This window comes from Mobula hypostoma, chromosome 18, assembly GCF_963921235.1.
Source record: "Mobula hypostoma chromosome 18, sMobHyp1.1, whole genome shotgun sequence".
Lineage (NCBI taxonomy): Eukaryota > Metazoa > Chordata > Chondrichthyes > Myliobatiformes > Myliobatidae > Mobula > Mobula hypostoma.
The window spans coordinates 13,444,928-13,470,976 of NC_086114.1; the positions used below are offsets into that span (position 1 = coordinate 13,444,928).

Below are 26,049 nucleotides of genomic sequence, written 5' to 3' on the forward strand. Positions count from 1 at the left end.
TTTTGCCCACAGAACTAATACAGAGTTTTGTTTCTTGTTCCCAGGAAGAGTGGTATGGATAAAGAGGAGAATCAGAGAGCCCAGGGTGTTACCCACGCCACGGCCCATCCCACACACTCTCCGTCCTGGGAGGAGAAGGTTACAGTGGAGATTGAAGAAGAGGTGGCCAAAGAGGAAGGTAAGTTTCATGGCTGATTAATTTCCCTTTGTTACGTACTGAATTAATCCGAGTGGTCCCTGTGGGTCTGTTTGAGAAGTTGAAAACCAATGACTGTGAGCACGAGACCAAATCTGAGTCTGTCGCAGGCTGGAGACTGGAGAAGATGGCCTGATCTGGGGTTAGAAGACGGTGTGTATGTGTCACAAAAAACTGTGGGTCAATTGTTTAAGAAAAATAACAAGATGGCTTGAGTCGCAAAACTAGATTGAGGTGCTTTTATTTCCTCAAAACAAGACAAGCACTGAAAAAAAAATATATATAGCCACGCTCAGACTAAACACAAAAGAAAACTAACTCCAAAGCCTTGGTAACCTGAGGCTTATAACTGCTAAGCCCCTCCCGCTAGACCAACCAAAAGCTAATTAACTCAATTATCCAATTAAAGATGGTATTCTCCACCATCAGCACACCTGTGCAGGTTGCTGCTGCCTCGATATGAGACAGCTCCATGCAGCAGCTCTGTTTCAGACCCAGTCACTATTACTGCTGAGGATGAGTGTTTTACTGAGTGTCTGTAGTCAGTGACGAGCCTTCGTCACGGTATGCATGGGTGAGGGGGAGGAACGGGGCTTGTTTTGCTGTTGTTGTCTTGTTGCTAATGGTGTGCCGTTTGTTACGTTTTGTTTGGTTGTGTTCTGATGAGCATCGTGGGCATGCCGAGTTAGTGCCGGAATGTGTGGTGACATGTGCAGGCTGCCCTCACCACACCTTTGAGTACTCTTCTTCTTGAGCCCTTGGCTCCCAGTCGATCACAGGCCGTTGATGACCTCCCGTCTCCATGGTCCAAAGTCAATGGTGTGGTTGGAGTTCATCAATGCTTCTGTGATCCATTGTGTCCACTGTATGGGGGATTGGCCTATACAGCTTCACCAGAACCCTATCGACCGGCCTTGCCTGTTTCCACCTCTCACGGTGAGGGTGTAGGGTTGGATTTTGAGAGGCACACCTCTAGTATGTTGGTTGTAAACACAAACAATGCATTTCACTGTATGTCTCGATGTACGCGTGAGAAATAAACTTGAATTTTGATTCCTTAATTTCTGTGTTGAAATACCTGACAGTTCTGTCTGCGAGGAGAATCATTTTTCTCCCTAGGGATCATGTGGGTCCCCACTGGGTGCTCCAGTTTCCTTCCGCAGCCCAAAGAGGTTATTTGACTGCTGTGAATTGCTCTGAGTGTGTGGTGAGTGGTAGGATCTGCAGGGAGTCGATAGGAGTGTGGGGAACACAATGGGATTGTGTGGAATTAATGTCCACACATGAGAGACCACAGATGCTAGAATCTAGAGCAAAAGAGGAACTCAGTGGGTCAGGCAGCATCTGTGGAGTGAAGATGACAGTCAACATTTCAGGTCAAGACCTTGCATTGAGACTGAGAGTGTAAAGGGGAGATAGCAAATATAAAGAGGTGAGGAGGGAGTGGTGAGGCAGGAGCTGATCTGTTCCCTCCCCCATCCGGAGGCCATCTGCCCATCAGCTCCCCCCCCACCTGGATCCACCTATCACCTACCCAAAAAACCCGCAGATGCTGGAAATCCAAAGCAACAAACACAAAACGCTGGAGAAACTCAGCGGGTCAGGCAGCATCTACAGACAAGAGTAAGCAGTCGATGTTTTGGGCCAAGACCCTTCATCAGGAGCCTGCAGATGCTACATCTCAGAGGAGAAGAATTAATAGTCAACATTTCGAGCTGAGGCTCTTCATCAGGATTCTGATTAGGTCCTGGTGAAAGATTTCAACTCTTAACGTCGACCACCTATCACCTGCTAGTTCTCGCCTTGGCCCTTCTTCTCGCCTCTGGAGTGTTGACCTCACAATCTACCTTGTTCTGACCTTTCACCTTACTGTCTGCCTGCAGTGCACTTTCTCCATAATGTTAAAACTTTTTTCTGAATCCTGTTATTATTTTACACTGTACTACCTCAACGCACCGTGTAATGAATTGATCTGTCTGGCCGGTATGCAAACCTGTGTGCCACTGTACCCCAGTACGTGACAATAATAAACCAGTTTATCAGTTTAAAAAGACATCGGGTAGGTAAGTGGACAGGAAGGGTTTTGAGGGATATGGGTCAAGCACAGGGAAATGGGACTAGTTCAAGTAGACAATTGGTCAGCATGCACGAGTTGGGCTGAAGAGCTTGCTTCTGTGTTGTATAACTTTATTGTCTCTGTGATTCTAATATGATAGAAAATTGCATTACGCAGGTGTAAAACTTCAAACATGATTTTGTATGAGATGTTATATAATACTTTTCCACCCCAGCCCCCTTCTGCACCTACCCACACCCAGTCTGTTGTTGATCCCTGACTAATCTGCTGGTGATAGCTATGGTTTAGTCTAGGGATTCCCAACCTTCTTTATGCCATCAGCCCCTACCAATAACTGAAGGGTCCGTGAACCCCCAGGTTGGAAACCCTTGGTTTAGTAGGTACTACATGTGCTGTTGGTTCAGGTCGCATCTGAAGCCTCACTCAAACTGATGCTCCGTGAGTTCTGAACCATAAGGGATGCCTTTTTCCAGGTATACAGATCCAGCTGCCCTCTTTGGTGGCCCATTTCAGTCTTGTAGCACCATGGGGATGGAGAACAGGGGAGTTGTCCCAGTGTCTAGGCCAATATTTGGCGAAGATGGCGAGGAGCAGGAGAAGATGGCGGCGCGACGCAGCTTGCGGCGGCCACTCCGGTGAATGATATCTGTTATTTGTCAAGTAGGGTGCCATGCGCAATCCTGATTTGATGGAGACAGACGTGAGAGCACAGAGGAACATCTGGTGAAACTTCTCAAACGCCTGTTTCGCCGCCGCTGCTACTGTATGATCCAGAATCTCCGGAGTGGAAGGCCCCGAGTCCTCGGCTTTGCTTGGCGGCCGGGGCGGGGTCGAAGCGCTCGACAGAGATGGTGCTCGGTGTCGGAGGGTTGGTCGGAGGCTCGAAGTTTTCGGACGGACTCAGAGTCAGCTGCGGTCGGGTGCTTCCAATGCATCGGCAAGTTTGCGGCGCTTCCGTCTGCGTGAGATGATGGGGCTATCGGGACTTGAAACTTTTTTTTTATCGTGCCCATGGTCTGCTCTTTATCAAATTACGGTATTGCTTTGCACTGTTGTAACTATATGTTACAATTATGTGGTTTTGTCAGTTAGTCTTGGTTTGTCCTGTGTTTCTGTGATATCTTTCTGGAGGAACATTGTATCATTTTTAATGCATGCAGTTCTAAATGACAATAAACGAGGACTGAGTGTCCTCATAATCTAATCTAATATTTACACCTCAATGTTTTGATCCAGATCATCTGGTCTTTATCACTTGTGGGAACTTGATGTGTACATATTTGCTGGCACTCTGTGTTACAACTGCAACTACATTGAGAAAGGATTCAGAGTGATAGGAATGGAGCAGGCTACTGAAACGGAATAGATGGCTTACATAAAGCTAGGGTGGACCCTGTGGGCAGAATGGCCACTGCTGGTTGTGAAAAATACCACGGAAATGCAATTTCTTATGTGTCTAATTTCATGGCATGAATTAATTGTACAATCAAGTCTTTCATTTCTAAATAGGTTTAATCACAAAATTCCTTGGCAGGCCAGTTAGCAGTTTACCAGATTAGGTTGTGTAACATCTGAGGGTTGAGTACCCATCTCGTGATCCAGTTTAGGCTTTCTTTGTGTTCACCTCCCATCTCTCAGACCCTTATTTTGTGGTGAGCTCAGTTCTGATCACCTATCTGCTGCAACACACACAAAATGCTGGAGACACTTAGCAGGTTAGGCAGCATCTGTGGAGGGTTTGCCGCTCTGGTCTTCCGCCCAGTCTGGATCTTTTTAATCTCCAACTGCTTGCCAACGCATCAACCCCAGTATTCCTCTCTCCAGATTGAACGTCTGAATGCACTGCCCTTCACTGTCTCTGCAGCAATCCCAAACTCACCATCAAACCCGCAGGCAGTTGGGGGGTGGTGGGGGAATGCTGTTGTAGTCCAGTGGACTGACTTCTACCTTGCTGAGGCCAGGCGGCAACTCTCAGACACCTCTACTTGCATACCACAAACCCAAGAGATTCTGCAGATGCTTGAAATCCTGATGAACAACGTTTCCTCTAATTTGTCATGACCAGCGTGCGCAAAAGTCTTGTGCTCTGCAATTTTTTGCCCAGTGACAACAGTATGTGTGCTCTGAATTTTTAAGTGGAAGTAAAACCTGAAGCTATTTGAAGGATAATAGGCCATTCCGTTTTAAATGAACTCACAGTTCTTTTACGTGTCACCTCCCCCTTTGCTTTTTTTGGAACTCGACGTAGTGAATCAGTAATTTCTTCAATAAAAACAGTATAAATAAGCCAGTTCTAAAATCTGCAGACAAATCATCACAAAGTCCATGTTGTCACCACTGTCTGCATCAGAAACTGGAAAAGGAACTGTGATTGTGTATGGTCACGAAATATACTCAACCTGCCAACGAGGTAGAGGGTGACAGCCTTTTGTGCGCAGTTTAAATTTCTTTGTGCGCTAGTAGCAAAAGATGTGTGCATGCGCACACGCACGCAGCTTAGAGGGAACATTGCTGATGAATGGTCTTGGCCTGGAACGTTGACTTGCTTATTCTCCTCCATAGATAACTGCCTGACCTGCTGAGTTCCTCCAGCATTTAGTGTGTGTTGCTCTGGATTTCCAACATCTGCAGACTCTCTTGTGCTTATCAGTTGTCTCCTGCTCCTGGTTGGAGTCCTCCATGGAGACAACAGGGTCTTGCATTTTGGTGTGGCTTGGATGTTCCTTTAAGCGCAACTTACTGCCAACGAAGTCAGTGCAAGTCGGTCTTTGTACAGCACAATCCCACAAATAGCAATGGGATAATTCAGACTGAGTGTTGGCTGAGGGAAACATTTTCACTAGATTACCAGGGATATCTCCCATGCATCTTGCAAATAGGGCCATAGGATCACTTTTTCTGAGGCCCCACTTGGCAGATGGAACCGCAGCCTAGGATTTTGTGCTGAAGATTCTGGAGTCAGGCTTATTTCAATGATCTTCTTAGTTGGAGGTGAGACAGCCTCTAATGGAGTCATGACTGACAGTGGTAGAAGTGAGCAGGAGAGAGTATTGAACGGTTACCCTGTCCACTGATAACATTTGGTGACTCCTACCAAGGGAATGGTGTTACTGTGTGGTTGTTCACTCATCATTGTAATGGTGTTTGTCGCTTGGAGCATTGCTGTAAGGGTCCGTGTCCAGGCACAGTAACCACTGCCTCATCCGGAAAAACACAGTGATGTTACACAAGGATGGCAACTGGGAATGTCGGATCAGGGGAAAGCCATTCAGACCACACTCTGTTTCATTACTCCCATCTTATTCCACCATATCAGTCTCTTAGAGATGAACCTCTCTACTAATCCCCGTCTTGAAAGTTCCAGCTGAAAATCCACACTCTACCCTTCACTACTCTCCTACTGCACCCTTCTCCACCCTCCACTACACTCCACCTCACTCCACCCTCCACCTCACTCTGCTCCCCTCCACATTCCATCTCACTTCACACTCCACCTCACTCCACTCCACACTCCACTACTCCTCACTCCACTCTCCATTCTCCACTACACTCCACCTCACTCCACCCTCCTCCACACTCCACCTCATTCCACCCTCCACTACACTCCACCTCACTCCACCCTCCTCCCCACTCCACCTCATTCCACTCTCCTCCCCACTCCACCTCACTCCACCTCACTCCACTCTCCTCCACACTCCACCTCACTCCACTCTCCTGCACCCTCCACCTCACTCCACTTTCCTCCACATTCTGTCCTACTCCATAACACCTCACCCCACTGCACTCCACCTCGCTCCAACCTCCTCCACACTTCACCTCACTCCACTCTCCTCCGCACTCCACCTCATTCCACCTCACTCCACCCTCCTCCCCACTCCACCTCACTCCACTCTCCTCCACACTCCACCTCACTCCACTCTCCTCCACACTCCACCTCACTCCACTCTCCTCCACCCTCCACCTCACTCCACTTTCCTCCACATTCTGTCTTACTCCATAACACCTCACCCCACTGCACTCCACCTCACTGCAACCTCCTCCACACTTCACCTCACTCCACTCTCCACCCTCCACCTCATTCCGCCCTCCTCCACCCACCACCTCACGCCACTCTCCTCCACACTCCACCTCCACACTTCACCTCATCCACACTCTACTACACCTCACTCCACATTCCACTATACTTCAGTCCACACTTCACTCCTCACTCTACACTCCACCTTCCAAAATCCATCTTCCACAACAATCCACACTCCACTACACTCTCACTCCATCCTCCTCCACACTCCACACATGACCCTCCTTCACACTCTAGTATCCTCCACACTCTTCAGTCGACCTTCCACAATACTCCACACCAACACTCCTGCACAATTCATACTCCACACTCCTCTGCTCCTCCAGAATCTACACACCACCCCCATCCTCCTCCATCCTCTCCAATCCCCAGGAAGAGAGAGTTCTATTTGTCTCTGCCTTGTGTGACTGTGTATTTGCTAACATTTCCTCCAAGTGGTCTGGGTTTATTAGTAAATTCTTCTCTCTACTTCTCCTGACACAAGGATCAGGGAACAGTTCCTGTTTCAGGTTACAGAGAAAATTTGTGATTTTGACACGGCTCTGAAATGCCGGGTTTTGTGGACTCCACTTCCCCGTACACAGGCATGGAATTGGCCGGGAGCCGATTGATTTGAAATGAACAGAGTGTGGCTCCATACAATACGAGTGCCAATTTGAACAGTTAATCCCAACCCCTGCGAGTCTCTGCGGATGGACCCTAATTAAAATGGTGAAGAGGAAGAGGCGAGGCAGCTGAAGAGAAAAGAAGGTGATATTGGATCAGAATTTCATCCCATCTGGAAACCATGGCCTAGAAAACCTGACCTCTGATGCAAGGAGATGTGGAGCTGAGTGAAAATAATACTTTGCAAGGAGTGACATGGGGCAGGGCAAAGTCCTTCCTTGGAAAGCAAGTAGTGCAGTGCCACTGTATTTTTGTCCATCTGTTTCTCCCCCCCCCCCCACCCCACACGTCAGTGAGTTTAGGACTGGCAATCTGCTTATTCTGTCAGGTTGAACATCGCAGTGGCCCGGAGCAGCCCTGCCAATTCTCCCTGATGCATCATTGATGGGTATTGATCGGCCACTATTGATGGCCTGGCTCATTGCCTGATTGGTTTGTCAGAGCAGACAGTATACGATCTGTGACTTTCTAATTAGCCTTGAGACCTTTCATTCAACCCGTTAAGCAGCAAGCCCTGACTGGAATATAAATGCGGTGATGATGTGTTTTTTGCATTTGCAGTGTTATCCACGCTCAGTGGCCTCTTTATCAGGTACACCTGTACACCTGCTCGTAAATCCAATTATCTAATCAGCCAATCACATGGGGACAGCTCAGTGCATAAAAAACATGCAGACATGGTCAAAGAGGTTCAGCTGTTGTTCAGAAATGTGGCTTAGACCGTGGAATGATTATTGGTGGCAGACTGGGTGGTCTGGATGTCTCAGAAAATGTTGATTGGCTGGGATTTTCATGCACAAGAGTCTCTAAAATTTGCAGAGAATGGTGTGAAAACAAAAAAAACATCCAGTGACCGGCAGTTCTGTGCATGAAAACTCCTTGTTAATGAGAGAGGCTGGAGGAGAATGGCCAGACTGGTTCAAGCTGACAGGAAGGTGACAGTAACTCAAAGCAACACACACAAAATGCTGAAGGAACTCAGCAGGTCGGGCAGCATCTATATAGTTGACTTTTCAGGCTGAGACCCTTCTTCAGGACTGAGAAGAAAGTGGGGGGGTGGGAGGGAAGGAAGCTAGGTGGAAGGTGATAGGTGAAGCCAGATGGGTGGGAGAAGAAGGAATCTGATGGGAAAAGAGAGTGGACCATGGGAGACAGGGAAGGAGGAAGGGACCCAGGAGGAAGTAATAAGCAGGTGAGAAGAGGTGAAAAGATCAGTGTGGGGAATAAAGGATGGGGGGGGGGTGGAGGGAAATTTGTTTATTGGAAGGAGAAATCAGTATTCATGCCATCAGCTTGGAGACTACCCATACAGATTATAAGAGGTTGCTCCACTATCCTGGGGGTGATACAAGAGGAGGCTGTGGACTTGTATGTCGGAATGAGAATAGGAATTAAAATATTTGACCACCAGGAAGTCCTGCTAGTGGCAGATGTGCACGATGAAGTGGTCCCCCAATTTACGATGGGTCTCACTGATGTCGTGGAGGCCACATTGGGAGCACCAAACGCAATAGATTCAGAGGTGAAGTGTTGCCTCACCTGGAAGGACTGCCTAGGGTCCTAAATGTAGGTGAGCGTAGAGGTGTATGAGCAGTTGTAGCACTTAGACTGCTTGCAGGGATAACTCAAATAACCATGTGTTACAATAATGGTGTGCAGAAGAGAATCTCTGAACTCACAACATGTTGAACCTTGAAGTGGATGGGCTACAGCAGCAGAAGGCCATGAACGTACATTCAGTGGCCACTTTATTAGGTACAGGAGGTACCTCACAATGCATAAATAATTATCACGTTTGAACCTAAATATAGAAAGTTAACACGGGTGAAAGATGAAGATGAATATGAAATAAAAACCCGATAAACTGTGGGTTGTTACCATGGGATTCAAAATAGATAGTCATGAATACCTAACGAATGCTCTTTGCTTCTACTCACCGGAGTTTAGAAGAATAAAATTGACTGAATATTGAAAGGGATGTGGAGCAGATGTTTCCTGTGGTGAGAGAGTCTATGACCAGAGTACACAACATCAAAATAGAAGGGTGTCTCTTTAGAACAGGGATGAGGAGGAATTTCTTTAGCCAGAGGGTGGTGAATCTGTGGAATTCATTGCCAGAGACAGCTGTGAAAGAGGTATCTAATAAAGACCATAAGATATAGGAGCAGAATTAGTTTGCTCTGCTCTTTCATCATGGCTAATCCATTTTCCCACCTAGTCCCAATCTTCTGCCTTCTCCCAGTATCCCTTCATGCCCTGACCAATCAAGAATCTATCAATTTCTGCCTTAAATATACCCGATGACTTGGCCTCCACAGCCACCTGTGGCAAAGGATTCTGCAGACTCACCTCTCTCTGGCTAAAGAGATTCCTTATCTCTGTTCTAAAAGGGTGCCCCTCTATTTTGAGGCTGTGTCCTCGGTCCTAGACTTCCCCATCCTCTCCACATCCACTCTATCGAGGCCGTTCATCATTGGATAGGTTTCAATGAGGTCGCCCCTCATTTCTTCTGAATTCCAGTGAATAGAGACCCAGAGCCATCAAATACTCCTCATATTTCAAGCCTTTTAATCCTGGGGTCATTTTCGTGAACCTTCTTTGAACCCTCTCCAATATCAGCGTATTCTTTTTGAGATAAGGGGTGCAAAACTACTCACAGTACTCCTAGTGAGGCCTCACCAGTGCTTTATAAAGCCTCTACATTACATGCTTGCTTTCATATTCTAGTCAGAATAAACTGAGTGTATTTCCTGCCATGTTAATGGTCATCTCTATAATTTGCTCTCAAGCCTTTTGCTGTCAGTGATCAGCTGCACCTTCCCATTCCATATCTGGTTGAGCAGCATGCAGTATTTCCAGTGCAGAAAGAAGTATTTCAGCCTGTCAGTGTTGGCTCCCAATATACCAGTCTACCACAGCCCACTCCATCACAGGCAAAGACCTCCGCACCATTTCGCACATTTACAAGGAGCGCTGCCACAAGAAAACAGCATCCATTATGAAAGACCCCCACCACCCAGCCGTGTTCTCTTCTCGATGCTGTCATCGGGAAGGAGATACAGCAGCCTTAGATCCCACACCACCAGGTTCAGGAAACAATTATCACCTTTCAACTTTCAGACTCCTGAACCAGTGTGGATAACTTCACTCACCTCAACACCGTACTGATTCCACAAGCCATGGACTCACTTGTAAGGACTATGCAACTCGTGTTCTCAGTATTATTTTTTAGTATTTCATCAGTTTATCTTTTTTGCATATTTGTTATTTGTCAGTGTTTGTATGTAGCATTTCATAGATTTGATTGTATTGCTTTGTTTTACTGTGAATGCCTGCAAGAAAATGAATCTCAGGGTAGTATATTGTGATGTATACTTACTCTGATAATAAGTTTACTTTGAACTTTTAATCCTGTTTCCCATTGCTTTACAAGTTACTTTCTCTGTCAAGTGTCTATCATATTTCTTTTAGAAACCTCGGATGGATTCTCTTTCCACCATCCCTCCAGGCATGTCTCAGAAACAGCATAAATGTAGTTTTCTGATTTTTCCCCTCCCCCTTCCCCCTGACTAAGTATCTCCCTGGACTCTTGCTTCCCTTTGACCCCAATGTAGACACAGTCCTGTCCCCCTCTCAGCCCAGTTTCAACCCCCCCCCCCCGCCAATACTACGTGTTCTCTATAAGATTGCTGGTCAGTCCTAAAAGATCTGACGTTGCTGGTAAGAGTCATGGATTGATACAGCATGGAAAGCAGGCCTGTTGACCTAACTTGTCCACGCTGAACAAGTTGCCTAACATATCCAGTCGTATTTGCCTGCATTTGGCCCTCTGTTTCTTTCCTGTCCATGTACCTGTCATAATGCTCACTGGATGTTGTTAATGTACCTGTCTCCATCAGTTCCAGTAAGGCCAGCAATTATTGCCCAACCCTACTCCAGTGAAGTCGCTAGTGAGTCACCTTTCTGAATTGCTGAAGGATTTAGATCCGGCAACAGTAAAGGATTGCTGATATGGTTGGGTTGAGCTGCTCTCCAATCTTGGCAATTTACTTGCAAATTTGTTGGTGAACGAGGAGTTAATTGTGGTGTGTCCTCCAAATGCTTAGCCTTTATATACATATCAATCAACTGATTGGTCTTTATTGCGGAAACACAATGGAGAAATCTCGCTGATTGGTTGCATGGTGAACTTTAAGCGTCATGGTCTGGAATTTTGCACGCATTGGTGGTATGTTTCCACATCACGATAGTGTGTGGCTTGGAATAGAAAAAAATAATTTTATTTATTTAGATCAGTGATTCCCAACGGGGGTGGTTATGTGTTCTAAGGGGGCATTAGGGGAAACAGAAGTTGTTGGGGGTGTTCAAGGTTCTTGAGGGGTGCATGGCAAGCGGCACCCTAACTTGAGGTGGTAAGACCTGACCGACCGTTGGTAGAGCAGGCACTTCAAAAAAAAGAGGATGAGGCACTAGAACGCAGGAAGAACCATAGCTCTGCAGGCAGTGAGCACTCATCATCAAAATATGTCTGAAACTCGGCAATCTCATCCGACCTTACCAACAAAACAGACATTAATGGGGATGCATAAATTAGCATCCGGGGTGCCCAACAGTTCCCCTTGACTTGCGGCATGGAATGAGTTCATGCAGTTTAACAGTAGGGAAATCAAGTCCACCCTCTCAGCTTTCTCTACAGATGTACAGAAAACAGGTTGCGCAGTGCTACAGCACTGGCTGGAACCAAGCGGTGAAATAGAGCCAATCAGTGAACCTGCTGACTCCAAGGATCACACATGAAAGTTGCTGGTGAACGCAGCAGGCCAGGCAGCATCTCTAGGAAGAGGTACAGTTGACATTTCGGGCCGAGACCCTTCGTCAGGACTAACTGAAAGAAGAGCTAGTAAGAGATTTGAAAGTGGGAGGGGGAGGGGGAGATCCGAAATGATAGGAGAAGACAGGAGGGGGAGGGATGGAGCCAAGAGCTGGAGCCAAGAGCTGGACAGTTGATTGGCAAAAGGGATATGAGAGGATCATGGGACAGGAGGCCCAGGGAGAACGAAAAGTAGGCGGGGGGGAACCAGAGGATGGGCAAGGGGTATAGTGAGGGGGACAGAGGGAGAAAAAGGAGAGAGAGAAAAAGAATGTGTGTATATAAATAAATAACGGATGGGGTACGAGGGGGAGGTGGGGCATTAGCAGAAGTTTGAGAAGTCGATGTTCATGCCATCAGGTTGGAGGCTACCCAGACGGAATACAAGGTGTTCTTCCTCCAACCTGCGTGTGGCTTCATCTTTACAGTAGAGAAGGTCATGGATAGACATATCAGAATGGGAATGGGATGTGGAATTAAAATGTGTGGCCACTGGAAGATCCTGCTTTCTCTCCTTTTTCTCCCTCTGTCCCCCTTACTATACCCCTTGTTCATCCTCTGGTTTCCCCCCCCTCCCCCTTTTCTTTCTCCCTAGGCCTCCTGTCCCATGATCCTCTCATATCCCTTTTGCCAATCACCTGTCCAGCTCTTGGCTCCATCCCTCCCCCTCCTGTCTTCTCCTATCATTTCGGATCTCCCCCTCCCCCTCCCATTTTCAAATCTCTTACTAGCTCTTCATTCAGTTAGTCCTGACGAAGGGTCTCGGCCCGAAATGTCAACTGTACCTCTTCCTAGAGATGCTGCCTGGCCTGCTGCGTTCACCAGCAACTTTTATGTGTGTTGCTTGAAATTCCAGCATCTGCAGATATCCTCGTGACTCCAAGGATCCCTCTTGAGGTGTTCAAAGAGATTCTCTTTTGTAAAAAGTTAAAAACAAATATCAATAGAGAATCAATCTATGATGAACTCAAAATGTATATTGAGGATATAAGTATTCCAATTAGGAACATGATTTCCTGTGCAACAGATGGAGCATCATATCTGACAGATCACCATGCTGGTTTAGTGGTATTTATGAAGAAAGAAATTCCAATTCCGTTTGCAATCCATTGTGTAATTCATTGTCAGTACCTCACAGCCAAAAACCTCAGCCTGCGACTTTTTTGAAGCATGACTCTTGTTATACCTGCTATCAACAAAATTAATGTTCATCCATTAAAGAGCAGAATACTTTACCATTTATGCCAAGATAATGGTGAGGAGTTTGAATGCTTGCTTCTTCACACTGAAGTGCATTGGCTATCAAAAGACTGCTGCTTAAATGTTTCTTTGATCTTTTTGACACTGTGGTTGAATTTTTGCTCAAAGTCGACAAGAACTTTGGAAACAAAATTAAACTTATATGTGGAGATGTGGTATCCCTAGCTGACCTGTATGACACAATGAACATTCTAAATATGAAACTGCAGGGTGAGAATTTCAATTTAATCCAGGCAAAAAATACAGTGTTCATTTTCTTGGAAAGACAAATAAAAATTTAAAGCAGAGTCATTTTTCTCATGCTTTTTTATGGAAGACATGTTTTTACACTATCGGGACACTGGAAAGGGTATTAAGCCTAAGAGGGGCGTTGGCAAGTACAAAAGTGCTTTGGGGGGAATTGAGCTAAAAAAGGTTGGGTAACACTGATAGAGAGATACAGCATGAAGTGTGTAGCATGCTGTAAGATACACTCTGCCCAATTACACCCTTATGACAAATTATACTACCAACCGATACGCCTTTGGAGTGTGCAAGGAGAACAGTCCACAGAGGAAACCCACTCAGTCATGGGGAGAATGTACAAACTCCTTGCACACAACACACACAAAATGCTGGAGGAACTCAGCAGGCCAGGCAGCAGCAGAATTGAACCTGGGTCACTGCTTCATGAATCTGAGATCATCGGAAGGGGAAAACCGGCAGTGGGATTCAGAACACCTTTAAACAATTCATAAGACGGAGAAACAGAGACAATGCTAGCTGTAGCTTTAACAGATGATAAATTGTTCAGAATCAGAATAAACCTGATTCTGATTCTGATTCTGAACAATTTATCATCTGTTATTGTCACTATCATATGTCGTGAAATTTGTTGTTCTGTAGTAGCAGTGAAATGCAATACATAAAAATTGCGGTTAAATATATAACAAAATAAATGAATACAGTCGGCCCTCTTTATCACGAGTTCCGCATGCGCGAATTCAACCAACCGCGAATCAAGAAAACCCGGAAGTGCACTTCCAGCACTTGTTGTTCGAGCATGTACAGACTTTTTTTTCTTGTCATTATTCCCTAAACAATGCAGTATAACAACTATTTTACATAGCATTTACATTGTATTAGGTATTATAAGTAATCTAGAGATGATTTAAAATATACAGGAGGACGTGCGTAGGTTATCGTGGAATGGGATCGAAAAAAAAACCGTAAGTTCTCTTACTAAGTAAGTTGGAGCAGGTACATCTGGTATTATTTAGCATCAGTTAGTCAAATGTTTGTTTCAGTATATAGTATATATTTTACCTTTCTATGTATATAAAACACTTAAGAAACGTATGTTTCAGCGCCGGGCTCGGGATGGAAATTCCCGAGTTCGATCCAGTGACAGATCACTCCCGAGCGTGCTCTCCATCCCTGCCGGGTTGATGTGGAGGATCAAAAACCCAAAACCCCAAAACCCCAAAACCCAATAATTAAACTACTGCGTTGCTTAGTAATAATTGTGGCTTTAATCGGGGCAGGGCTTTTCTCACTTTATCCTTTAAAATTGTTCCGATCGTTGACCGACTGTAGCCTAAGGCTTTTCCAATGACCGATGGCGTTTCACCTCTTTACGATCGCTTTATTATTTCTACTTTATTTTAAATCGTGATCGTGATTATTTTCGTGAACAGAAACACTGCGGATTCAGAACTCCGCTGCTGGGTCCTAATGTTTACCGCACTGAGACAGGTTAAATAAGGTCTGGGGTTCTGCTGGGTCCCAAGGTCCACCGCATTTAGACAGGCTGAATAAGGGACTTGAGCATCTGCATTTTTTGGTATCCACGGGGGGTCCTGGAACCAATCCCTCACGGATAAGGAGGGCCGACTGTAGTGCAGAAAAAGGACCAAAATAGTGAGGTGGTGTTCATGGACCATTCAGAAATCTGATGGTGGAGGAGAAGAACCTGTTCCTAAAACACTGAGTCTGCATCATCAGGCTCCTGTACCACCTCCGTGGTGAGTTGCTAATCCATGTACCTGTCTAAATGTCCTCGAAATGTTGTAATTGTACCTGCTTCAATCACTTCCCCTGGCAGCTCATCCCATATACATAATACCCTCTGTGTACTGAATGCTAGTGTAAAACGCGAGTACAGAATCAGAATCAGGTTTATTTTCAGTGACATACATGCAGTTGCCACTTTATTAAGTACCTCCAGTACCTAATAAAGTGGCCACTGAGTGTATTTCTGTATGTTTGTGGTCTTCTGCTGCTGTAGCCCATCCACTTCAGGATTCAATGTGTTCAGCATTCAGAGATGCTCCTCTGTTGTAATGCATGGTTGAGTTACTGTTGCCTTTCCTGTCAGCTTGAACCTGTCTGGCTATTCTCCTCTGACCTCTCTCACTAACAGGGCATTTTTGCCCACACAACTGCCATTTACAGATGTTTTTTTTCGCTTTTCACACCATTGTCTGTAAACTCCAGAGACTGTTGTGTGAAAATACCAGGAGATTAACAGTTTCTGAGATACTCAAACCACACTGTCTGGCACCAACAATCAGTCTTTGGTCAAAGTCACTCAGATCACATTTCTTCAATATTCTGATGTTTGGTTTGAGCAACAACAGAACCTCTTGACCATGTCCGCATGCTTTTCTGCATTGAGTTTCTGCCACATGATTGGCTGATTAGATATATGCATTAATGAGCAAGGGTAGAGGCATACCTGATAGAGTGACCGCTGAGTGTATGTAGTGACATTTGTTGTTTTATGGAAGCCGTACACTGCAAGACATAAAAATTATAATGTTACAATCAATAAATAAATACAATTAAGGAGGTAGTGTTCCTAAATCTGATGGTGGAGGATTTAACACTACGACTAAAATGTTTTAAGAATGAGAAAATAGTTTTCTAATTTGATGTGATTTTCCATCCCAGAAGCAGACATGCCTTCTGATATTTGCAAATTCACTCTGTTAATTAAAGATGAATATTACTTTTCTTTGCTTATGACTGTTTTGTCTCCAACTGAGTCAGAATTGAGGTAGAAATTAGCCAATCTACTTTTTACTGGTTTTGCCTAAAACACAGATCTTGCTGGGACATTGTGGCGAGGTTTCCTTTCAGATAACAGCAGGGGATCTTTCATATCCAACTGCCTCATCCCAGCATTTTAGCCAGGAGGTGGCATTTCCAACTGTGCAGCACTCTTATAGTCTGCACAGGGAGGGCAGGACTGGATTTCTCTACTCGTGTCAGAGTCAAAGTTAAAGTAAATTTATTATAAAAGTATGTATATTGCACAATATACTACCTTCAGATTCATTTTCATGCAGGCGTTTATAGGAAAATAAGGAAATACAACAGAATTTATGAGAACTATTCATAAATAAAGGCTGACAAATAATCTGAATTAAAAACAGGTTTAATATCACTGATACATGTCATGAAGCAACACTGGAAGAGGTACAGTTGACGTTTCAGATCTCCCCCTCCCCCTCTCACTTTCAAATCTCTTACTAGCTCTTCTTTCAGTTAGTCCTGACAAAGGGTCTCAGCCCGAATTCACAAGTTTGATGGCAGAGGGGAAGAAGCTGTTGAGTATGTGTCTTTAGGCTCCTGAACCTCCTGGATGGTAGCAATGAGAAAAGGACATGGGTGATGGGGGACCTAATGATGGATGCCAACTTTCTGAGGCATCACCTCTCGAAGCTGAGGAGGCCGGAGCCCATAATGGAGCTGGCAACTTTTCTGTTCCTGTGCAATGGCGCCTCCAAACCAGATAGTGATGCAACCAGTGTGAATGCACCATGTGTCAGCACTCCTTGTAAATGTGGCCAAATAGTAGGGAGGACTTTGCCTGTGATGAACTGGAACTGGCCTGTATTCACCACTTTCTGTGGACTTTACCGTTCCCTGGCATTGGTGTTGGGATCAAGTAGTATTGTCCTGGTTGAACATACCTGTCTTGGAGACAATAGCCGTTGTTGAGTCTATATCTAATGGTTTGGAGTACTTCTACTGGAGTGTATAGAAGACTAGGGTGAACAAATATTCATTGAATCTGTTAACATCGTCCTTTAGGAAATGAGTTATAAATTCTTACTGGAATATAACATTGCCAATTTAATCCTACTGTACTAAGGGGCATAGATAAATGGCCAGTATCTTCTTCCCAGCATCACCCCAACCATAAACTGTTTCAGCTGCTTCTGTCTGGCAAATGATACTGCAGCACTAAAGCCAGGACCAACAGACTATGGGACAGCTTCTTTCTACAAGCCTTATAAAGACTTATAAATTCACATGTCTGTACATTGCAACTGTCATAATGCTAAGAATTTTACTCCCTCACGTGGGACAGATGTAAGATTTAAATAAATTCAAATTCAAATTTCATTCAGTATCTAGTACCAGAGAGCAGATAGCATGGAGATGTGCAGGACAAAGAGTATTGAGTGTCTGGAATGTTCTGCCAGGGGTGGTGGTCGAGATATGATAAGAGGTGTTTAATAGACTCTTTGATAGGGCCATGAATGTGCAGAGAATGGAGGAATATCGATCAGCAGTTTGGATAAGTACAGGGATGGGAGGGGTATGAAGCGCTATGGTCCAGGTGTGGGTTGATGAGACTGGGTGGAGTAACAGTTTGACACAGACTAGATGGGCTGAAGGGCCATATTCTGTGCTGTAGTGCTCCATGACACTATGTACAAGCAGAAGAGACAGGGTTTTATTATCTGAATTAGTTCAGCACAACTTTGTGGGCAGAAGAGCCTGTTCTTGTGTTCTATGTTTGTACTGATTGCATCAATCATTTTTATTTTAACGGTACACTGTATCAACCTGTAGTGGCTTCCTCTCTCCTCTGAGATTCATTCAGATTTAAAAGACTCCTAGTTTAAGGGGTCCATCAGTGGGATGCAGTGTTCCACACTCCCATTATCATCAGAGAATTATGCTCCGTCTGTACGACAAGATGGGAGCACTTAATGGCTGACACTTGATTGCAGCTAAATACATTTATTCATGTGAAAATGCTTCGATTTGTGAAGAGGGAAGGCGGTTTTGTGTTCTGCCAGCTAATTAGGAGCGGAGCGAAGGTGAGACTGGCAGCGTGATTACAGGCTGTTCAGAGACAGTAGCACCACATCTGGGTTTTAATGAGAGCTGGAGTGACTGCCGCTCCACATGTAGCACGGCGATTGAGAGAGGAGAAAATTGACTGTCTGGCACTGACTGTCGGGCTTTCTTTCACCCTGTGTGTCACTGGCCTTTTCGACTAACAAATGCTTGGGTTTTAAAGTCATTGCTCACTGTGCGGTGAATACACCTTCCCATAAGACTCTAAGACTGGTGTAGCATTTGGCCATTTGGCCCATCTCCAAATGCATGTTCTCTAATTCTTGGCATTTTTTTTTAGGTTATGAGGACACGCAGTCCTCTTTTATTGTCATTTAGTAATGTATGCATTAAGAAATGATACAATGTTCCTCCAGGATGATATCACAGAAATACAAGACAAACCAAGACTGAAAAACTGACAAAAACCACATAATTATAACATATAGTTACAACAGTGCAAAGCAATACCGTAATTTGATAAAGAGCAGACCATGGGCACGGTAAAAAAAAAAGTCTCAAAGTCTCTGGAAAGTCCCATCATCTCACATAAACGGTAGAAGGAAGAAAAACTCTCCCTGCCGTGAGCTTCCAGCGCTGCAAACTTGCCGATGCAGCACCCTGGAAGCACCCGACCACAGCCGACTCTTGAGTCTGTCCGAAAACTTCGAGCCTCCGACCAGCCCTCCGACACCGAGCACCGTCTCTGCCGATATTTCTGCCCTGGATAAAGATGCCGATTGTCTACCATATCTTTATAAACATCCATCAGATCTCCCTCGATTGTCAACCTAAGTTTGTCTAACCTGATGGCATGAACATTGATTTTTTTAACTTCCGATAATTTCTCCTCCCTCTCCCCTCTCTCTTTTTCCATTCCTCATTCTGGTTACCCTCTTACCCTCCTAACCTGCCCATCACCTCCCTCTGGTGCTCCTGCTCCATCCCTTTAATACATGTTCTACTGGACACGGTGCAGAGGGAGGTTCACCAGGTTGATTCTAGAAATGAGGGGGTTAGACTATGAGGAGAGATTGAGTTGCCTGGGACTGTACTCGCTGGAATTCAGAAGAATGAGAGGAGATCTTATAGAAACATATAAAATTATGAAAGGGATAGATATGATAGAGGCAGGAGACTGGAACTTGAGGGCATAGCCTCAAGATTTGAGGGAGTAGATTTAGGACGGAGATGAGGAGGAACTGCTTTTCCCAGAGAGTGATGAATGTATGGAATTCTCTGGCCAATGAAGCAGTGGAGGCTTCCTCAGTAAAAATATTTAAGACAAGGTTAGATAGGTTCTTGCATAGTAGGGGAATTAAGGTTTATGGGGAAAAGGCAGGTAGGTGGAGATGAGTCCATGGCCAGATCAGCCATGATCTTATTGAATGGCAGAGCAAGCTCGACGGGCCAGATGGCCTACTCCTGCTCCTATTTCATATGTCCTTATGTACTGTCCTTTTCTATCATATTCCTTCTTCTTCAGCTTTTTACCTCTTCCGTCTATCACCTGCCAGCTTCTTACTTCAACCCCCTCCTCCACCCATCCTGCTTCCCCCTCACCTGTTTCACATATCACCTGCCAGCTTGTACTTCCCCCTTCCCCCACACCCTTAACCTGGCTTCTCTCCCCTTCCTTTCCGGCCCTGGCGAAGGTGTCTCAGCCTGAAATGTCAGTTTATTCCCCTCCATGGATGGTGCCTGACCTGCTGAGTTCCTCCTGCATTTTGCCCATCGCTTCAGACTTGCAGCATCTGCAGAATCTCTTGTGTTTGATTTACCTTTCCATAAGACGGGAGCAGAATTAGGCCTTTCAGCCCATCGAATCTGTTGTGCCATTCAATTGCAGCTGACTTCTTATCCCTCTCAACCCCATTCCCCAGCTTTCTCACAATAATCTTTGACACCCTTACTAATCTAGAACCTAAAAACCTCTGTCTTAAATATACTCAGACTTGGCCTCCACAGCCATCTGTGGCAAAGATTTCCACAGATTCGCTACTCTCAGGCTAAAGAAATTCCTCCTCAGTTCTGTTCTAAAAGGGCACCTTTGTATTTTGAGGCTGTGCTCTTTGGCCCTAAACTCCCCCACTATTGAAACATCCTTTCAATGTCCAATCTATCTAGGCATTTCAATATTCATTAGGTATCAATTACCTACCTCAGAAACTGTTAGTTTATTGTAAACTTCAATTGTTCACATGTATGTGAACTAAATTATGAATTAGACTTGGACCTGCTCACCATTCAGAAGATCATGGCAGATCTGAGTGCATCCTCTGTTCAAAAGGAGACCCCGGGCAATCTTTCTGTCTATGTACTAAGCACTGGATACTATGGGCCCAGACAAAATCCCGGCAATAGTTCTGAAGACTTGTGCTCCAGAACTTTGTCGCACCACTAACCAAGCTGTTCCAATACAGCTACCACACCGGCATCTCCCTGGTAATGTGGAAAATTGCCCAGGTATGTCCTGTACACAAGAAACAGGACAAGTCCAACCCAGCCAGTTACTGCTCTATCAGCCTACTCTCAATCATCAGCAAAGTAATGGAAGGGGGTCATCAACAGTGCTATCGTGCAGCACCTACTTGACAATAACTGGATGCCTAGTTTGGGTTCCGTCAAGGCCACTCAGTTCCTTGACCTCTTCACCTCCTCGTACCAAGGAGCTAAATGCCAGAGGTGAGGGTGATAGCCCTCGACAACAAGGTAGCATTTGACCGAGTATGGCATCAAGGTGCCCTAGCTAAAATGGAGTCAATGGGAATTAGGGGGAAAACCCCCTGCTGGTTGAAATCATACCTGACACAAAGGAAGATGGTTGTGGTGGTTGCAAGCCAATCATCTCATCCTCAGGACAGCATTGCAAGAGTTCCTCAGAGAAGTGTCCTGGACCAACGATCTTCAGCTGCTTCATCAATGGTCTTCCTTCCATCATAAGGTCAGAAGTAGGGATGTTCACAGATGACTGCACAATGTTCTGCACCGTTCATGACTCCTTACATAGTCAAGCAGTTCATACCCAAATGCAGCAGGACCTGGACAATATCGAGGCTTGGGCTGACAAGAGGCAAGTAACATTTGAGCCATGCAAGTGCCAGGCAATGACCATCTCCAACAGGAGAGGCTCTAACCTTTGTCCCTTGACATTCAGTGGCATCACCATCACTGAATCCCCTACCATCAACATCCTGGGGGTTACCATTGCCAGGAAACTGAACTGGTCTAGCCATTTAAACACCATGGCCACTAGAGCAGGTCAAAGGCTAGGAACCCTGCGGCGTGTAACTCACCTCCTGACTCCCCAAAGCCTGTCCACCATTTACAAGGCTCAGGTCGGGAGTGTAATGGAATACTCGCCACTCGTCTGGATGAGTGCAGCTCCATCAACACTCAAGCAGCTTGACACCATCCAGTACAAGGCAACCCACTTGATTGATGCCCCTTCCACAAGCAACCAATCCCTCCACCATTGATGAGCAGTTCCAGCAGTGTGTACTATCTAAAGATGCACTACAACAACACACCAAAGTTAGTAAGGCAGCTCCTCCCAGACCCACGACCACTACCATCAGAGAAGGACAAGAACAGCAGATACCTGGGAACACCACCACTTGAAAATCCCCCTCCAAGTCACTCATCATCCTGACTTGGAAACACATCACCTTTCCTTCATTGTCACTGGGTCAAAATCATGGAATTCCCTCCCTAATAGCACTGTGGGTGTACCTACACCTCAGCGACTGCAGCGGTTCAAGAAGGCAGCTTATCACCATCTTCTCAAGGGCAACTAGGGATGGGCAATAAATGCTGGCTTAGCTGGTGACACCCACATCCTGTAAATGAATGAATAAATTTTTAAAAAAGTGCTGTTGTCCTCAAAGCATTGAAAGCCTCTGTTTCCAATGCCGTTTGTAGAACTGGGTTCCAGAGAGTCATGACCCTCTGAGGGAAAAAATGTCTTATCATCTCAGTCTTAGAGGAGCAGACCCCTTATTTTTGAACAGTGACCCCCCCCCTTCTACACTCTCCTACGAGAATGGGGAATGGAGTCAATGTCCATAGATCCATCAAAGTTGCCATGCAAATTAAGAAGGTGGTTAAGAAGGTGTTTGGTGTGTTGGCCTCCATTAGTTGGGGGATTGAGTTCAAGAGCAGCAAGGTAACATTTGTCGCTCTTTAAAACCCTGGTTAGATCACACTTGGAATATTGCATTCAGTTTTGGTTGCCCCATTATAGGAAGGATGTAGAAGGTTTAGAGAGGGTGCAGAGGAGGCTTACCAGGGTGCTGCCTTTATTAGAAGATAGGCCAAGAGAGCTAGGATTTTTCTCTTTGGAGTGAAGGAGGATGAGAGGTAACTTGATAGAGGTATACAAGATGGTAAGCGGCATAGATCGTGTTCATAGGCAGAGACTTTCTCCAGGGTGGAAGTGGCTAATACCAGGGGGCATAATTTTAAGGTGATTGGATATAGAGGGATGTCAGAGGTAAGTTCATTACACAAGAAGTGGTAAGTGCATGGAATGCCCTGCCAAGAGCAGAGGTAAAGGCAGATACACTAGTGGGGGATTCAAGAAACTTTTAGATACTGCGGGTACATGGGTGGTTGAAAAATGGAGAGCTAAATAACAGGGAAGGGTTAGATTGATTTTTGAGTAAGTTAAAAGTTTAGCATAATAAGGGGGTGGAGTGGGTTGGGGAAGGCCTGTACTGTGCTATGGTATTCTATGTTCTATAAGAAACATCCTGTCCAGATCTAGTGTTAAGATTCCCTCTGCCAGCCTAGTCTTTGCTGATGAGACAGCGCACCCATTCCAGATATTGCTCAAGTAAAGTATTAGTTCTCTAGTCTACCAAACCAACCATCACTTGAACATCCTATCCAGGGGTCTGTCGTAGTGACAAGGTATTTTCCCATAATCTTGGGTGAATAAAACTGATCTTACTTTTATTAAATAGCCAGATAAAAGTAACCGGTTTACTCTAACATGTTTTATTAAGATTAACCTCAAGACTAGTATTTTTATAGAAGTTTTCTAGGAAAGTGAGGTTCTTAGATATGCCTTTGTGGGAATCACTCACAAAGCCACGTCATTGGCAAAGGCCAAGGTGGTACATATTCCCATCACTGTTAGTAAGGAGCTTGAACGTTCTCCCCGTGATCGCATGGATTTTCTCCGGGTGCTCCGGTTTCCTCCTACATTCCAAAGATGTACCGGTTAGTAGGTTAATTGGTCGTTGTAAATTGTCCCATGATTAGGCTCGAAGGACCTATTCCGTGCTGTAGCTCAATAAATAAATATATAAATATTAACATCCTTGTCTAATTGTTCATGACGCTTCCACTAGTGAAAACCGAGACATCTCAAGATCTTTTAAGTTAAGTGTTACCTTGTCAAGTATACCTCCAATTCCCATCTGAAGGTTCACTTTGAGCCTGCTCCCCACACATCTTCAACAAGCACTTTCCAGTTATTGGGAACTCATAAAGTTTCCTCCACTCCCTCCAACCCTGTTGCCGGTTGTTTCAACATGACCTCTCTCTGCTGGTGGGCACCACTGAACTGGTAAAGCAGTTCCATTATCCAAGGGTGGGCACAGAGAGGGCTGGTGACTGGAGGTCTGAATGAGTGGGCTTTCAAAGGATGGGGGTGCTGAGAGAATGGGGTGAAGATGAGTGATCAGGGATTAGTCAGGGGCATCCAAGGGTTATAGAGCCAATGATGAGTTGGCAAGATGAGAATATGACATGGGTAGTGCTGATCAGGGAATCAGGTTCAGGATAATTCATGGACGTGTGTATAGAGGATGTTGGGTCTGGGTTATTCTGGGGATGACCAGTGTGAGGGGCATCAGCCCTATTGGGGGACTAACAAAGTCAATATTATGAAAATGTGGTTCTCATGGATGGCCAAAGGTGGCCAAAGGTGGCTTCTGCCAGAAGAGGAGGCATGGTAGCATATCACAGCGCAAGTGACCCGGGTTCAATTCCCACTGCTGTCCATAAGGAGTTTGTACGTTCTCCCCAGGAGCACATGGGCTTCCTCTGAGTGCTCAGGGTTTCTCCCATATTTAAAAAATGTATGGGTTAAGGTGAGTGAGTTGTGGGCATGCTATTTGTGCCAGGGTGGTGTGGCGGGAGTTTTACTCTGCATCTTCCCTGTGCAGCTTGTACTCTGGAATGGAGGTTAGCACCCTGCACAGAAATTATGGCACAAGACTGCTCCACTTATGCTCAGGACATGGTAAATGGATGGGAACTGTTTAAAGGGAGATTTACCAAATGTAGGCAAACTGGACCACGTGGGTTTCCTCCGGGTGCTCTAGTTTCCTCCTACGTTCCAAAGACACACAGGTTAGTAGGTTAATTGGTCACATGGGTGGTGAATTGGGGAGGTGGGCTCATTGTCCCAGAGAATCTGCCTGTTACTGTATCGTATCTCTACAATAATCTGAAGGAGAAAACATTACTGTAAAACATTACAGTACAATTGAGTTTATTGTCAAATCAAGTTTATTATCATGTGCACAAGTACATGGACGATGACAAATCTGCTTGCCAAATATCACAAACACTCAGGTACAGATAACACAGACAACATCGATTATACATAAACCGTACATGAATTACATTCAACAGCAAAGAAGACTGCAAAACAAGATATTAGTGCAAAAACACGCTTAAGTCCACAGTAGTGTAAGAAGTGGGTCATTGTGTTTCATTGCCAAGATAGGGTTAGGGTTTTGTAGTTCAATTAAAGAAGTTGATGGTTGTAAGGAAGTAGTTTCTGCCGGCTGGTGGTGTAGTGGCATCAACACCAGACATCGAAGCGAATGGTCCTGGGTTTGAATCTGGCTGGTTCCTTGCATGCTATCTATCCCTGTTGGGTTGAGTGTCAAACTGGAAACTCGGCCTCATAAAAACCAAACGCATGCTAATGGAACAGCAAGGTTGCCGCCTGATGCACCACAGGGCGGGGAAAGGGACAACAAGAAGAAAGAAGTTGTTCCTGAACCTGGTGGTATGGGACTTCAAGCTTCAGTACCTCCTCCCTGATGATAGCAGCGAGAAGAAGGCATGACCCAGATGGTAAATTGGTATGGATATAAAGTATTCAGAATATGTTCAGAATAAAGTATTACAGTTACAGATGGTTGGTATCCATGATTATAGATGCCTCCCATAGTGGGGAGATCTGTTTTCACTGCTCTTTTACGTGCTGTTGCATCAGAACTGTGGTGCCAGGCTGTGATGCACACGAGAAACACACCCAAAGGATATGGCATTGCACTTTGGGGGGGTGGGGTGCTCCAAGGAGAATGGAATGGCTGGGACTGAAAGTTTGAACAGAGAATTGACAATTGGGTGGCACGGTAGTGTCGTGGCTAGTGCGGCGCTTTATAGCGCCAGCAGCACAAGTTCAGTTCCTGCGGCTGCCTGTAAGGAGTTTGAATGTTCTCCTCATGACCGTGGGGGTTTACTTCAAGTGCTCTGACTTCCTCTCATAATAGGCTCATGGGTTACATCGGTGTAATTTAGCTTTGCAGACCCGTCAGGCCAGAAGTACCTGCTGCTGTGCTGTATCTCAAGAATACCAAGAAAAGTGACTGCAAAGGAACAGGCTGGGAAAATGAGGTACCCGAAGAATCTTGATCCCTTTCGCCAACTGAGTTGGCTGAAGCCTTACCTACCCCAAGTCTGCTGGCACATGCGTAATGAGATAAATACAAAGTAAATGATAACCACTTGGCAGCTCTCCAAGAGGGCCTTGTGAAGCCCAC

The 26,049-nt window shown here is 45.3% G+C and overlaps 1 protein-coding gene across 1 annotated transcript in view; it reads left to right on the forward strand.

The window, feature by feature from the left end:
- The window catches only part of ccdc33 (coiled-coil domain containing 33), a 355,995-nt gene that overhangs the window by 126,450 nt on the left and 203,496 nt on the right, over positions 1 to 26,049 (forward strand). The window contains exon 5 of the mRNA XM_063070154.1: positions 45 to 178. Coding sequence (XP_062926224.1) covers positions 45 to 178 — 134 coding nt within the window. The remainder of the gene's footprint in view (positions 1 to 44; positions 179 to 26,049) is intronic.